Source organism: Danio rerio, chromosome 15, assembly GCF_052040795.2.
Source record: "Danio rerio strain M-AB ecotype USA chromosome 15, GRCz13ab, whole genome shotgun sequence".
In the NCBI taxonomy this organism is placed as follows: Eukaryota; Metazoa; Chordata; class Actinopteri; order Cypriniformes; family Danionidae; genus Danio; species Danio rerio.
This window is the reverse complement of record NC_141035.1, coordinates 4,280,001-4,297,111: the sequence shown is the minus strand read 5'-3', so window position 1 is coordinate 4,297,111 and position 17,111 is coordinate 4,280,001. Positions and strand designations below refer to the sequence as shown.

Below are 17,111 nucleotides of genomic sequence, written 5' to 3'. Positions count from 1 at the left end.
ATGTCAAATCAGTCTCTGATGTCCCTAGAATGTGTGTGTGTGTGACGTTTCAGCTTAAAATACCTCACACATAATGTTTTATAACCCTTTGAAACTGACCCTTTAAGGCTTTAATTCTAATGTGCCATTTTGGTGACTGTCGCTTTAAATTTAAATGAGATTGTGCTCTTTTCAAAAGAAAGCGGAGCTGTAAACACCTGTGTGCCAGCATAGTGCAACATTCAAACACAACACTAACGTCCTATGCTAATGAGGGAGAGATGGTCACTAGTGGGCGGGGCTTTCCCCCTCTGATGACATGTACAAATGGAGAATGTCAAAGTGTTTCTGCAGACTGTCTTTATCAAGTGTGATTATGAAAAAACAAAATTAACACATTTCTATCATTAGAAGCTGGATATAATTACAGACTGTTGCCACACAACTGTGTTTAAACCCCTTATAATGCATTTTGTTTGCCTGATAGGTCCCCTTTAATGGGTAAATAAGGTACAAAGTTGAGTATTGTTGCACTAAAGGTACCAGTTTTGCACATTTGTTTTCCTATAGTGTAAGATAATGTGTGATTTGTGATGTCTCTATAGATGGAGTATGACTCCACCGACAGTGAACGCTTACTACATGCCAACCAAGAACGGAATCGTCTTTCCCGCTGGCATCTTACAGGCCCCGTTCTACGCCCAGGATCACCCCAAGTGAGCGGATATGGCTGAAACTGTTAGCATGTTGCTAACTAGCTTTCTGCACAGATTGTAATGTTTTGATGTGTCTCACAGAGCTTTAAACTTTGGTGGGATTGGAGTGGTCATGGGACATGAGCTAACGCATGCGTTTGATGACCAAGGTTAGTACACTTCCGAGTTTTGTTTTGTCAAATCATTGACGTTTGGTGGTTGAACAAATTAAATAATAATGATAAATCTGTTGTGCTATCTGAGATTGGCCTTTAAAATAGTAATTCAGTGGTTAGCACTGTCGCCTCACAGCAAGAAGGTCGCTGGTTCGAGCCTCAGCTGTGTCAGTTGGCATTTCTGTGTGGAGTGTGCATGTTCTCCCCTTGTTTGCGTGGGTTTCCTCCGGGTGCTCCGCTTCACCCCACAGTTTAAACACTTGCGCTTTAGGGGAATTGAATAAACTAAACTGGCCCTAGTGTATGTGTGTGCATGTGAGAGTGTATGGGTGTTTCCCAGTACTGGGTTGCAGCTGGAAGGGCATCCGCTGTGTAAAACGTATGCTGGACAAGTTGGCGTTTCATTCCGCTGTGGCGACCCCTGATGAATAAAGAGACTTAGCCGAAGGAAAATGAACGAATGAATGAATTACACATAGAAGACGTTTAAATAAGAAAATGATCAAAACCCATTTTTGAAAATTTTGAAAGAAATGCTAATGGTCTAATCCGATTTAATTCATTATGCTAAGCTAAGCTAAAAGGGACCCTGCCAAATCAAGAAATCGGCTGAACTAGGACTGGGCTGAAAAATGCAATCTCGAATATTGAACGATAACGATATATATTTTAATATAAGTCGTTAATGCTTTCAGATTTAAAAGAGTACCCCAACAATCACTGAATCCACAAAAATTAGAGGGTCTGCTAAATGACATTTTTGTCTGATAAATTTTTGGTGGCTGAAAATTCAGTAGATCTCTAATATTAACACACTTTTAGATTCCCATTGTTGCACATTTCTGCTGTGTGACTGGCTTTTAGATCAATATGGAGTAAAAAAGTCCACGGGTCCGTTCTTCGTACGTGGATTACTCAGTTAGCTGGATTTAGATATTGACGATTTGACACGATCCAGGATCGTTTCGTTCCTCAAAGCTGATCCGAGAGTTGTTGTCATAGCAACAGTTCTGCTAGCTCAAACCTGATCGGAAGCAGGTATAATTTATTTAAACAGGATTAGATCGGCTCAGTTAGAGCAAAGATAATAGAGAAAGCATGTACTGAATTCTGATGTTTTCTTACAGTAGTAGTTATATACACTTGGGAAAATAGTAAATATTTTTAACTATATATATATATATAAAGTTATAGTTATAAATACAATAAATAAAGTTATATATTAATAAAACTTATGCAATCTGCACCCCTGAAATGAAAGTACAAAGACTGCCACCTGGTGGTGCAAAGAGAAAACTTATTGATATGAACTTTTTAGATCGCTTTAGTACAAATTGTGTATAATAGAAATGCACAATATGTGACTTTTTAAAAAAAGAAATAATACATTAATGCAGTCATAAACATGTTTTTGATGCTTCACAAAAGTTGCAGACCCCTTTACCAATATCAAAATGCTTTTGTAAACATCCAGTTATTCTTTACACCGATTAAAAAACGGCTACTATGAAAAAGAAAATCTTTTCTAAATGTACAACTCAATACATTAATGTGGATTGAAATACATGATGATACTCTTGACACATGAAGTGTAAAGCTGCTGCTCACAACAAATGTGGAAGGTTATTGCGTGTCTTATTTAACAACCCGTTTACTGCTAATTTGATGTAATTTTGCTCACATGGATAATTGAATAAGAATCAGATGATGTCATTACGCTGTTGTGCCGTCAGCCAATCGTTGCATTGCTGATCATGATTTCGAGGATCGATAGATCTGTCCTTTACAACACACGCAGCGATCTCAGATCAGTTTATCCAGACATTCTAATCTGATTCGCGAATTTGTTTAAAGAACCAAATTAGCCAGAGATCAGTTATCAAGATTAAAAGATCTTGGATCTGCCAAATCATCTTAGATCAATTAAGCAAGGTACGAAGAATGAACCCCAGAGCTTAATATTGTTATTGACATAAATTTTATCGCAATTTAATATAATGTTGTTTAACGGCCCAGCCCTAGGCTGAATGTATTCAAAAATGGTTCATGTAAACCATCTAACTCTAGAAGACTTGTTTAAGAAAATTGTTTACTATTTACAAAAGAGGGCGGAGCTACAAATCTCTATGTGTCAGCATAGTGGCAGATTTAAAAACAAGACAAATGGCTTATGCTAATGATGGTGAGATCATCACCCTCATATGTGGGGCTTTCCACTTTTGATGACACATACAAAGGGAGAATGACAAACATGGTGTTTCAACACTGTTTTTATTATTAAGTGTGATTATAAAAAATAAAACTTAATAAACAACTGTTTCAACACATTATAAAAAGGGATTTTTGCATAACAGGGTCCTCTTTACAGTAAAACAAAAATATATGAAGTATTACTTTACAAGTGTCCTTCTTTTTAACAAATCTCTGCAAAGCATGCTTGATGTTGGGTTAGGTTAACAAAACAAATCTATTTTCAAATCGAGAAACTGAACAGAAAACGAGCCATTTCTGCTCCCTAATGTCAGTGAAAATTGCCGTGCATTTTATCAGACTATTGTGCTTTGAGAGCTCGAAGAAAAGTCGATATTTCATTATATGACCCTTTAATGCTTAATTCTATTACGCAGGCCGAGAGTACGACAAAGATGGAAACCTGCGCTCGTGGTGGCAGAACTCCTCGGTGGAGGCCTTCAAGAACCGCACCGAGTGCATGGTCGATCAATACACACAGTACACCATCAACGGAGAGCACATTAATGGAAAACAGACGCTGGGAGAAAACATCGCAGACAATGGCGGCCTGAAAGCTGCCTATCATGTAGGTCACATTTCATTTTTTTTTTAAGCTGTTTTGTTGTCGTGGTGTATAAAAGAAGCCTGCTTTTTTTACACCTACACTTTAATGTTTCCTGTTTGAAGATGAAAAACTACAGCAAAAAGCCTCTTCAAAGCGAGCTGTTCTCAGTAACTCCCTCAAACGGCTCAATTATAGATCAGTTTTGTTGTTTTAAGGAACAAACACGTCACTATATCCCGAATTTAAATTATTTCTGCTTAAGTGGACAACGGCTGTTTGGAGTATATTAGTAGTGGATCATAGATTTAATATCCTGATATTGCAGGGCTTGACGTATACTTCCTTGATGACCAGCCCCTGTGGCTAGTAGTTTTCTAACATTACTTAGCTAGCATTTTCACTAGCCATATTTTTGATGGGAAAAATTATTTTAAATGCATAAAATTTGACTTTGGCCTGCTAAAATTACTTGATTTAGATCTACTCCTGCCCTCTATTCATTTTTAGTTGAGATTACGTCAAACATTAAATAAAAGATGTACATTTAACTTCACTTCATGGGACCTTTAAGGCTTTTAAACCAAGTGGTTGCCTAGTAACACAAAAAGCACAGTGCACTGCTCTTTACTAATTTCAACAAAAGGCAATGTAAGATCATATTGTGATCATATTCATGGAGGTAATCACAGGAAAACAACTTTTAAAGGGGTAGTAGGTGATCTGCCTACATACCTACACGCTTTGTCCTAAGGCAAATACTGTATGCTTAGTGGTTTGCCGGTAGCATGCAGGAATTACACTTATTACTAAGCCATCCCTGCTGAAAAAGCCAGCTTAAACCAGCCTAGGCTGGTTGGCTGGTTTTAGCTGGTTGACCAGCCTGGTTTTAGAGGGGTTTTGGCCATTTCCAGGCTGGTTTCCAGCCATTTCCAGCCTGGTTTTAACAGGTCTGGCTGGAAAATGACCAGCTAAATCCAGCTAAAACTAAACCAGTGAAACCAGGCGGGTCAAGCTGGTTTTGGCTGAGCTCCCATCCTGGCTAGGCTGGTCAAGCTGGTTTTAGCTGTTCATCTCCCAGCCTGACCAGCTAAGACCAGGCTGAAAATGGCTGGAAACCAGCCTGGAAGTGGCCTAAACCCCTCTAAAACCAGCCTGGTCGACCAGCTAAAACCAGCCAACCAGTCTAAGCTGGTTTAAGCTGTTTTTTTCAGTAGGGATACTTACAGTACATGCTATTTCATACAGAATATTGAAAGGAGCACAGTAAACAATATAGGGAGCGCATCACAGGTTGTCAGTGTTAAAAAATAAACCATTGTGATTATAAAACCAACTTCACCTCAGTAAAGCAGGCTAGATGGAATAGTGCTATTTACTGATGTTTTGTTGTTAAACTAAATAAAAATCTACATCATCGATGCTGTAAAAGGAACATTATGAAACTACTGAAAATAGTTGCATCACCCTGCTGAAAAAAACAGCTTAAACCAGCCTAGGCTGGTTTTAGCTGGTCGACCAGCCTGGTTTTAGAGGGGTTTTGGCCATTTCTAGGCTGGTTTCCAGCCATTTCCAGCCTGGTCTTAGCTGGTTAGGCTGGGAGATGACCAGCTAAAACCAGCTTGACCAGTTTAGCCTGGGAGCCCAGCCAAAACCAGCTATGTCCAGCTTAAACCAGGCTGGTCAAGCTGGTTTTAGCTGGATTTAGCTGGTCATTTTCCAGCCTGACCAGCTAAGACCAGGCTGGAAATGGCCAAAACCCCTCTAAAACCAGCCTGGTCAACCAGCTAAAACCAGCCAACCAGCCTAGGCTGGTTTAAGCTGGATTTTTCAGCAGGGCAATCTTTCGCCTGAAGATTTCAGTGACTGAACAACACTTTTGTGCATATGACCCATTCGTAAAACAACACAATCTACATCAGCTTTGCGTGACTAAATTAGTTTTAAAACAGAACATTACCTGTCTAAAAGAAATACTTCAGCCATGGTGTCGTCCTTCCTCCAGCGTGCAAAACTAACTCCAATATTTAATCAGGGTTTTAAAAAGTTTTGATTCAGCATTTGTTTATACCGCTGTCACTCGTGTCCATGTGAACGGCAACCATGCCCAGTTGTAGTAAAAACTAGTCTCATCAAAACAGGGCTATTCCAACAGCTGGTAAACAAACATCCACATTTTCTTCACCGCTAAATGCTAAAATTGCTAATTAGCTCTATGCTAAGTTGAGGTTTCTAAATGATGAATGTTTTATGACAAACACAGTAGTATTGTGGATAGCACACTGTATTTTGGATAACACACGTTTGGTAAAGGGGTTTAAGGTGTAGTAACCCCAAAAATCAACAATTCTGTACTGTATGCTTCAAGTGTTTTCTTCGAATGGAAGGGACTACAGTTAGCAAAAATTCATGACTATTTATGAATCAAGACCTCATGGCATTAACATCATTATGAATCTAGATTCTTGTTTGTAGTAAAAATCCTTATTAATGCCGTTTTTTTAACATTTGTGTGTCTCCTTGCTCGGTTTTGCACGCATCTCGCTGCTGTATTCAGAGAAAACTCTCACAGCTCTTTTTTTGTAATGTGGTCCTGAAAGATCTTAGTTTGAAGGGCTATATGTCCCTTCCCCTTATGTATCCAAACTAAGAGGTAGAACTGGGATTTGACCTTAAGCTCTATTTTACTGTGGCCCTTCAGATATAAACAGCCCTGAGGTAGAAGATTCTGAGATGATTCTGTGGCTCCCTCTTCTGGAGATGGATATAATCAAGTGTCTTCTTAGCTGAATGGGATGTTAATAAAGACAGACGAGTGACTTTGAGATGTTTGTTTGGACAGGCGTACAGGTCCTGGGTGCAGAAGAATGGGGAAGAGAAGAGACTCCCAGCTGTCAATCTGACAAACGACCAGCTCTTCTTTGTGGGTTTTGCACAGGTATGAAAAAATGCATGACAACGTCTTCGAAAATAGTATTGTGTTGAGAACCGAATAGTTTTACTAACTCATTTCTAATAACTGATTTATTTTATCTTTGCCATGATGACAGTAAATAATATTTGTCTAGATATTTTTCAAGACACTGTTATACAGCTTAAAGTGACATTTAAAAGGTTAACTAGGTTAATTAGGTTAACTAGGCAGGTTAGGGTAATTAGGCAAGTCGTTGTATAATGATGTTTTTTTCTGTATCAAAAAAAATATATATATAGCTTAAAGGGGCTAATAATTTTGACCTTTAAATGGTTTTAAAAAAATTTAAATTGCTGTTATTCTAGCCAAAATAAAACAAACAAAACTTTCTCCAGAATAAAAAAAAAAAAAAATCATATGGAAATATTTAAAAAGTAAAAAAAAAAAAAATTAAAGGGGGGCTAATAATTCTGACTTCAACTGTGTGTGTGTGTGTGTGTGTGTGTGTGTGTGTGTGTGTGTGTATGTATGTATGTATGTATATATATATATATATATATATATATATATATATATATATATATATATATATATATTTTTTTTTTTTTTTACTTGTAATTCATTGCTGACAATACAACAGCACATTATTTATTCGTGATTTTTATTGTTTTTATTATTATTATTATTATTATTATTATTTTTTTTTTTTTTTTTTTTTTTTTTTTTTCAAATTAAACACATATTCCAATTTTGGTTCCTGCAACTCATTTAAAGAAAAGTTAGAACAGTAAAGCATTTACCACTTTATAATGTTGTCATTCCTTTTCACAACACTTAAAAGACGTGTAGGGACTGAAGACACCAAGTGATGAAGTGTTTCAGATGTCATTTTATCATATTCTTCCTGCAAACAAGTCTTAAGGTGGGCAACAGTACAAGGGTATTCGTTGTCGCATTTTGCGCATCAAAATGTGCCACACATTCTCTATTGGAGGCAGGTCGGGACTGCAGGCAGGCCAGTCATGTACCTGTATCCTCTTCCTTCGCAGCCAGGACTTTGTAATGTGTGCTGAATGTGGTTTTGCATTGTCTTGTTTAAATATGCATGGGTGTCCCTGGAGTAGAGGGCAGCATATTGTGCTCCAAAATCTCTAGGTACTTTTCAGCACTAATGGTGCCATCGCAGAAGTGTAAGTTAGTTTTTTTCCAAGGGCACTGGCACAACCCCATACCATGACAGACCCTGGCTTTTGGTTGCTGGTAACACACAACGTCCATTTCTCCCTTTCCACTGTGTGATGGTTCATCCCAAATGTCTCCAAGCCCAAATAAGTCAATGGCGCTTCTGGACACTGTTAACATAGGGCTTTCTTTTGGCACAGTATAGTTTTAACTGGCATTTGTGGATGTAAATACGTATTGTGGTACTTATCAAAGGTTTGCCAAAGTAGTCCTGAGCCCATCCCCAGTACATTCACGATATACCATAATAAACAATAAAATGTGAGTTCTGGTTGTGAAAACATGTTCTCCATCATACTCTTCTTCTTCTTCTCCTCCTTGTCTTTAGGTGTGGTGCTCTGTCCGGACGCCAGAAAGCGCTCACGAGGGCCTGATGACGGATCCTCACAGTCCGCCCAAATACCGCGTGATCGGCACCCTGTCTAACTCACCCGAGTTCGCCGAGCACTTCCAATGTCCGCTGGGCTCCTCCATGAACTCAGGCCACCGCTGCGAGGTTTGGTAGGATTAATCCCAAAAAAACCACAGCGGCTCGCTTGCGCAGACCAGCCCGGCCAAAACAATCAAAACACAGAACGGACCGTCCGTTGTGGCTCTTTCTCAAGCACTGTTTTTTTATTTATGTGCTTCAAAAAGTGAATTGAGGAGGAAGCAGCGAGCTTGATGTTCTCCAGTATCAAATTTTTCCTTTCTGTCGCTTTATTTATTTGTTCGTTGAACTTCGAGGCCTGTTTCTGTGCTCATACTCCTATCATTTACAGCCAGAGTCTTCTGAATGAGCTCTGTGACCTCACAGGAAACCCTCTGCGGCTTCACAGGAAGCTTCACGATGACCTCATGGGAAGGAAGAAGCTTTCCAGGATTAAAGCCTTTTTTATTTCCCCCCTGAAGGCAATTTTTTGGTTGAAATGCTGTTAAATGACAGGAAGAGCCACCGTTTGATCATCACACGCTTCCTGTATTATGGTTCGATCTCGACAAAGTTGAAATGAAAGTGTTCATTTTAAACTGCTGGGTTTTTTCTTTTTGCCAAAGAACGTTTCGTTTGGAGCTTCGCCCTTCAGTAATTCATTCCTGTGTGTGTTTTGCTAAAGAAATTTGCTTGTGTGTGTGTGTGTGAACGCTGTGTTTCTGTGTCTGTAAAAGGGACGTCTTCACGTTGCGCTGAACTTCGTCGAGTCTGCTGAAACGCTGATTAGCATGATGCTAATGATGTTTTGTTGAGAAAGCCACGCAAAAGAGTGAATCTCAGCAGAGTTTCCATCACATCTCGCACCCAAAATAGTAGATTATTATGATTTTACCACCAGGATAGTTTTTCCATGTAATTTTTAGACGGTTTAATACATTATTTCAGCTAATCTATACATTTTTATTTGGTAACTGTATATAAATTACAGCAAACATCAACAAAATGTAATGTAATAAATCTTAAATTATGTATTACATAAACTTCTGTTCAAAAGATTGGGCTCAGAATTGTAAAAAAAAAACTTTTTTTATTTAATAATTAGGCAAAGTTCGTTAAAAGTCATTAAAAATTACTTAAAAGTCATACACTTCCTGACAAAAGTCTTGTCGTCCATCCCAGTTGCAAGAGATAATCTGTTGAACTGTATCCCAATCATAACATATACAGCAAAAGACCTGTCTGATCCCGCATGGACCCAGGATTCTCATGGAAATCAGTCAAGTTCGGTATAGAAAAATTCATGGTTTCGGGTAAAATTCAGTATGGGGGCGTACAAGAGATCTGCAGAGTGGATGGCAACATCAACAGCCTTCAAGATCAAAACATTTTTGCTGCCTATTACATTACAAACCAGGATTGGCCAGCCCAGTTATCTGATATGAACATTATTGAGCATGTCTGGGGTAAGATGAATCCAAAGAATCTTGATGAACTCTGGGAGTGCTGCAAGAATGCTTTCTTTGCCATTTCAGATGACTTTATTAATAAGTGATTTGAGTCGTTGCAGAGATGTATGGATGCAGTCCTCCAAGCTCATGATACAATATTCATTCTTTCTCCACTGCACCATGACTTTATATTCTATACTGGACATTATTTTTGTGAAGTGACAAGACTTATGTCTTAGCAAAGTCAGACCTTACTGTCCTAATTTGATAATTAATCAAGACATGATTATATTTTATTTAGGTAAAATAAAGCATAATCTAGAGCCCTTTGCCTTTCATATAAGACACTTCTGATACAAAATGATCAACTAGAAGTCAACTTATTATTTGTTTTTCCTAAAACTTAGATAGGCGACAAGACTGTTGTCAGGTAGTGTGTGTTTTCTATACATTATTTTGAAATATGAGAAATTCTTGATGTGTTTTTAGAGATTCACTCCAAAGCTTTTTCCGTCATCGTCTGTTAAGCATCCCAGCATGCCTAGAAGTGTTTCAGGGTGTTGCGTCATTGTCTGAAAAAAGCAATTCAATTACTCAGCCTGTGTGATTCCCATCTCCAGCATTTCAGCTGCTGTAAATCCAGCCCGCAACTACATAATAGTCTGAACGTTTGTCCTGTGTGCTGTTGTGGAGTGTCCATTGGCCAGTTTTGCTTTGGAGTCTGGTTTCTTCTTTCCTGAAGCAGGCCGGATTAGATTTTTTAAAATCATTCGATGTATTCTGAATGCTGCTGACTTCTCTTGTTGTTGTTTTTTTTATTTGTATATTTTTTAATCCACAGTTGAATTGCACCATTTTTAAGTTTTAAGTCTTATTCGGATGGGACAAGTTTTCCAAATAACGTTTTTTATGGAATATAAATGTTATGTGCAATTTTAAAAACGTAAAAGAAAATCGAATGTAATCATAATTTTACGAGGGTACAACTCCAAAATCTGCATTTAGAACAGACGAAGACATGACATTTTTGTTGTCTGTTTGTGTACAACTTATGGTCGGTGTTTATGTACTTTATAAACAGGAAATGCAGTTTCGCCACAAATACGAAGTCTTGACTATAAATATGAATCAGAGAGCGACAACCCACTATCCAAAATACATTCTGTTTTCTTTTACATTTTTAGAATTACAGATGCATGGATTCGTTTTATCGTTTTACGCATTTCGTTTTTATCGTTACATACAAGAAATGCAGTTTCATTCGAACACAAGGTCTTGACTATGAGTGCGAATCAAAGAGCAACACTCCACTGTCAAAATTGTCAATGTTGTAAAATTATGATTATGTTCTGCTTTGTTTTACGTGAAATGAATCAATGATATACAATAAAATGAAATACACAAAATGTAGTTTCATCAGGACACAAAGTCTTAACTATGACTACGAATCAAAGAGCGACACTCCACTGTCAAATTACATCATCGCTGTAAAATTACAATTACGTTCCTTTTTTTTTACGTTAAATTAATCTATGAAAATTAATAAATTGAAATACACAAAATGCGTTTTTATCTTGAACACGAAGACTTGACTATGAGTATGAATCAAAGAGAGACACTCCGCTGTCAAAGTTATATCACTGCTGTAAAATTACAATCACATAACTTTTTTTTGCTTAAAACGAATACGTGAAAAATGATCAAACAAATTGCAGTTTCATCTCGAACATGAATTCTTGACTTTAAAGACAAATCAATGAGCGACACTCCACTTTCAAAATTATGTCACCACTGCAAAATTACGATTACCCACCGTTTTTTTTAAATGTTTCTATTATTTTGTGCATTTGTTTTATCATTACATACATGAAATGCAGTTTCATCACTAACACAGTCTTGACTATGAGAACGAATCAAAGAGCATTACTCCATTGTCAACGTGAAGTCACAGCTGTAAAATTACGATTACATACTGTTTTCTTTTGCGTAAAATGAATCCATGAAACACAATGAAATAAAATAAAATGCAGTTTCATCATGAACACGAAGTCTTGACTATAAGAACGAATCAAAGAGCAACATTTCACAGTCAAAACTGTCACCGCTGTAAAATTACGATTACATCCCTTTTTCTTTTGTGTAAAACGAATCCATGAAAAATTATGAAAAAATACGAAATCCAGTTTCATAATGAACACAAAGTTTTGACTATAATATAAATTAATGAGCAACACTTCACTGTCAAAATTATGTCATCACTGTAAAATTACGATTACTTACAGTTTTCGTTTACGTATTTAGAATTACACATGCATGGATTTGTTTTATCGTTTTATTAATTCGTTGTATCGTTATATACATGAAATGCAGTTTCATCATTAATACAAAGTCTTGACTATGAGAACGAATCAAAGAGCAATTCTCCACTGTTAACAATGTCACAGCTGTAAAATAACGATTAAACACTGTTTTCTTTTGCGTAAAACAAATCCATGAAACACTATGAAATAATCAAAATGCAGTTTCATCAAGAACATGAAGTCTTTACCATGAGAACGAATCAAAGAGCGACACTCCACAGTCAAAACTCTGTCACCGTTGTAAAATTACGATTACATACCGTTTTCCTTTGTGTAAAACGAATCCATAAAAACGAAATAAAATACACAAAATGCAGTTTCATTATGAACACGAAGTCTTGCCTATAAGAACGAACCAAAGAGCATCACTCCACTGTCAAAATTGTCACCGCTGTAAAATTACGATTACATACCGTTTTCTTCTGTGTAAAACGAATGCATAAAAAAACGATGAAATAAAATACACGCATTGCAGTTTGATCACAAACACAAAAATTTTGACTATAAATACAAATCAAAGAGCGACACTTCACTGTCAAAATTGTCACCAGTGTAGAATTACAATTACATACCGTTTTCTTTAACGTTTTTAGAATTACACATGCATGGATTTGATTTATGCATGAAATGTTTATAGAAGTTATTCCATATTCCATGTTTTGAGTTACAATTCTTTTCATTCTACAAAATAATTATGTTAATGGATTCAGACAACACTACAAAGATTTGTGCCTTTATAGGTGTTTTGTCTTTGTTTAACATGCAGGCATTAAACAAGACAAAGTTTTACAGGATACATAAAAGTACATTTCAGCAATATAATTGGAAAAACTGAAATTTGTGAAATTTTGATTTTAATTGAGTATATTTACTTTAAATGTAATGTAAAGTAAAACATCCTAACCTGTTTACTTTTTAAACAATTTACAAAAGTTTTTATATAAACATAATTTACATTTAACAAAATTTTAATGTGCTGGTTTTATAGCGTGTTGTATAATTAAAATACAAATATACCAATAAATACATTTTCATGTTACGTAATTCACTGCAGAAATGAAAGAATGCTTACATGATAATAAAAAAATGTAATAAAAAATGAAATCAACAAGAAGAGCCAAATCAGCAAGAGCCAAATTACATAAATATTAGAGTTGCCAATCGTAACAATTTATGGGATTTGACTTTTCTTGTTGATTTAATTTTTTATTTCTTTACATGGTAGCAAAACACATCTGCATCACACATGCACATCCATTATTGGTGTGCAGGAGCCAAAATGAGATTGTATGTTAGTTCACATTAATTAAAAGAAAACATGTTTTGGAAAATAATAATTCACCAATCACAGATTTTCGCATTCATAAGAAATTAGATTACTCATATCATTACTGAGTTTTTTTTTTTAAAAAGTAGATTGATTTGCTCTGGAATTGTTAGTTTTCGTGTGAAGAAAAATACAGAAATGGCAGGGTCGTACAGGATTAAAATCACAATGTGCATCTGTGAAACTGAAATTTCTCTGACGTCCCCCAGGGAAACTAGTCCCATCCCAATAGGGCTTTATTCCCACAACTTGTAAACAAACATTCACACTTTCTACACAGCTAAAGGCTAATAGTGCTAATTAGCTCTATGCTAAGATGAGATTTCTGAATGATGAATGTTTTACTGCCCTGAAATCCAACGATTTATTATTGTCGACAAACACTGTAGTATGTGGATAACCAACACAATCTCACGGCAATTCGTAACTTTTTGATTTAGTGGCTAATTCGTATGAATTACTGCGATCTAATTCGTACAATTTAGTAGGATTTGCTTATCACCCAATGACGGTTGGGGTTAGGGGTGTGGTTAAGTGCCACGCCTCCTTTTTAAAAATTGTACATTTTAGTACGACCAAACTTGTACGAATTGGCTACTAAAGTGTCAAAACGTAAAATACTTACGTTTTCTCTTAAGACCAGGCTGGGATAACACACGTTTAGTAAAGGTGTTTAAGGAATAGAACCCCAAAAATCAACACTTCTGTACTGTACTGCTTTGCAGTGTGTTTTTTGAAATGGAAAACAGCAGAATGGATATTTGTGTTGAATATCTTGTTTTGAAAAAGTCATGTGCTGGATGGAAGCTTATTTCTGTCACAGAACATAAATATTAAGATTATGATAATTACAACTTTTTTCTTCCATATTCACGTGTCTGAGAATTTCTGCTACCAAAAACGAAAAGCCTAATAAAAATGTTACGTTTTTTTAAAGAATTGTGTTTTATCGTACAGTTTTTATTTTTATTTATTTTTTTGCTATTGACAATTTTGTTTCATTATTGTGACATTTTATGTAAAAAAAATTGTGAATTTACGACTCAGTAGTTGTGAGTTTAATTAATAATTGCGAGTAACTGCAAGTAAACTTATTCCGACTTTAAGCATTTCAAGTTTTTCTCTTGTTTTTTTTTCTTCTTGATTGTATGCGATTGTGGGTTTATATTTCCCAATTCCAAATTTCTTCTCAAAATTTCATCTTATTTGAAATAAATATTTCACAATTCTAGTAATTACAACTCAATTTTAACAAATTTTTTTGTTAGTTTCTTTCAGCTGTTGCAAGTTTTTATCTCACAATTACAATTTTACATGTTTGAATTAGAAGTAATCAACTCTGAGGTTTCTTTTTAAAAGGATTTTGAATTAAATCAATTTATTTTCCTTTTAATTGAATCTCAGAATCTTTCGATATTTATTATTTTGCTTTGTGATGGAAATAAGCTTCTATGGTTTCATTTTTGTGTATTTTTATGGTATATTATTCATGTAAATGTTTTTCTTCATGTTGTCCATCTCTTTGAATCTGTGTCGATTTAGTTTTTTCGAGTTTTAATCTTAAATTACATATGTACATCTGACTGAACGCCGCGTGGCTTCTGGTTTGTATATTTATCAAACACCGTGAATATTTTTTATTTGTGACGTTACAGTTAATGGGCAACGACAGGATTTGAGAGGCAGATGTCAGTCTGATGAGGCATTTGGTTTTGGCCTTAATTATTAACTGTAGACTTCTAGAAAGAATATGTACATAAATAGACATAAATATATTTCAATTTAAAAGAAGAAAAAAATGGAAACTTGAAATGTTTCAAAGCCTTTAAATAGCCAGTAAATGCCATTTAAATGTGTTGTATTCTTGCTTTTTTTCTGATTTCTGTCTCAAACACCAAAATGCCAATCCAGAATTTTTCATCTTTTCTTTTTTGAGACGTGAATGAAGTTTTGAATGAGCTTACTGTTTCTGCTGGATAAGAGAAATTTATTGATTTCTTCTTTTTTTTTGTCTTAAAAAAAAGGAGGAATCTATTAAATTCTGACTATTTCAGACGTTCAAAGAAGTTTATATGCTGTAAAAAAACATCAATATGAATTAGTGATTTTACAGGTTTTCCAGTTTATTTATGGTTATGAATTGCTTTAGAGGAACTCAATCGACTTAAGATGTTGAAAATTCAACTCACATTTACACAAATTTTGATCTTAATTGATATTTTAGTAGTTTGCAACAAAAAAAAGTGTAGGAAATAATATACACTGCAAAATGGCTGTGACTTCAAGGGTTTAAAAAATTGTAAAAATGCTAAATCTATAATCTGGTTAACAGTAAGTTTCCTTAATATATACAGTAAATAACCGTAAATTGACTTTCCCAGAATTCCCTGCATGAAACCCTGGCTATCTCAATAGTTATGTACATTAGAGTTTAATGTTACATATACAGTAATTTACTCTAGTGTCGTTTGTTACCATAAAATTTTTGGTTTATAAAACTATGAATAAAATACGGTAGATTACTGTAAAAAATATTTGACATTTATTTCATAGTTACATAGTAATTTTAATAAATAATGTTTGTTGCGTGTTTATAAAGTTTATTGCTTTAGTGTTATCTGTTGCCATCAAAACATTGGTGTAAAACACTGTAAATTAATGAAATACGGTAGTTTACTGTAAGAAAATTGTATATTTATTTTACGGTTACATATACAGTAATTTTCATGATTAATGTTTATTGCGCTACTTCAGTGACTTTTGACAATCGTTAGTGTATAACATTAGAAATGAGTGAAATACAGTTGTTTACTGTACATTTCTTTTATGGCTACAAATTAATACGGTATAAACTAATTAAATACAGTAGTTTACTGTAAAAAAATATTTAAATAATCTTTTATGTTTACATATACAGTCATTTTGATAAATAATAATAATTGCGTTACTTTACTGTCATTTGTTACCATCAAATCATTGTTGTATAACTCTATAAATTAATGAAATATGGTAGTTTACTTAATAAGTAAATTAATTTAATATGATAGTTTACCGTAATAAAATGTACAATTTAATTTAGGGTTTCTACCACTTTTTGTGTTAAAATTCTGGCAACCAAATATACAATTTTTTAAATGTAATTTTTAGGGATTTTTTTACAAATACTTGAAATGAAGAAAAAAAAAGTATTTACAGTTTATTACCAGATTTTTGTACTCAAATAATACAGGCAAAATTGCTTCAAACTATTAAAAAAAGTCAATTAAAGTCACTTTTTCCAAGTTTTCAACATCGAGGAACGATTCAGGTCCTATAATGCAATTCAAAGCATGAATAATTGAAGCAATCAAAGTGAAGAATCACAAACTACAGAAAACTTATAGATATTTTTTACTCTGTATTATGAATCACTACTTTCAAGAATGTTGTTAAATGTGCCATATACACAGCTTTCCGTTCATCTTAAAGTACAGGACGGTACAGGGTGATATTGTCCCACCTTCTCATCTTCATGAAGACGTTGCCTTATTTAATTTATAGACAGAATTTCTTTAACTGTAGTTTGTTGTCATCTCTTCTGTGTACTGCTGGCATTGATGTTACACTGTCTTTGTGGTTATTTTTCTTTTCTTTCTTTTTTTAAAGAGACGGCATTCCCTGAAAATACTAGTTGACAGAGGAAAATGCTCTGCCCAGCGTGTAGTGCGACATTCCACCTAGAGAGCTGTCAATGAACATGAAATAAAGGATATATATTATAAAAA

At 35.0% G+C, this 17,111-nt stretch overlaps 1 protein-coding gene across 8 annotated transcripts in view; it reads left to right on the top strand.

The window, feature by feature from the left end:
* ece2b (endothelin converting enzyme 2b) overlaps positions 1–14,286 on the top strand; it is a 150,566-nt gene extending 136,280 nt beyond the window's left edge. For 7 of the 8 annotated variants that reach the window (XM_087283360.1, XM_087283364.1, XM_087283361.1 and 4 more), the window contains 5 exons: positions 585–695; positions 777–844; positions 3,478–3,668; positions 6,487–6,582; positions 8,129–14,286. In XM_087283360.1, coding sequence (XP_087139486.1) covers positions 585–695; positions 777–844; positions 3,478–3,668; positions 6,487–6,582; positions 8,129–8,305 — 643 coding nt within the window. In that variant the 3' untranslated portion in view covers positions 8,306–14,286. 8 annotated transcript variants of the gene reach the window in all.
* The last annotated feature ends 2,825 nt before the right edge of the window (positions 14,287–17,111 follow it).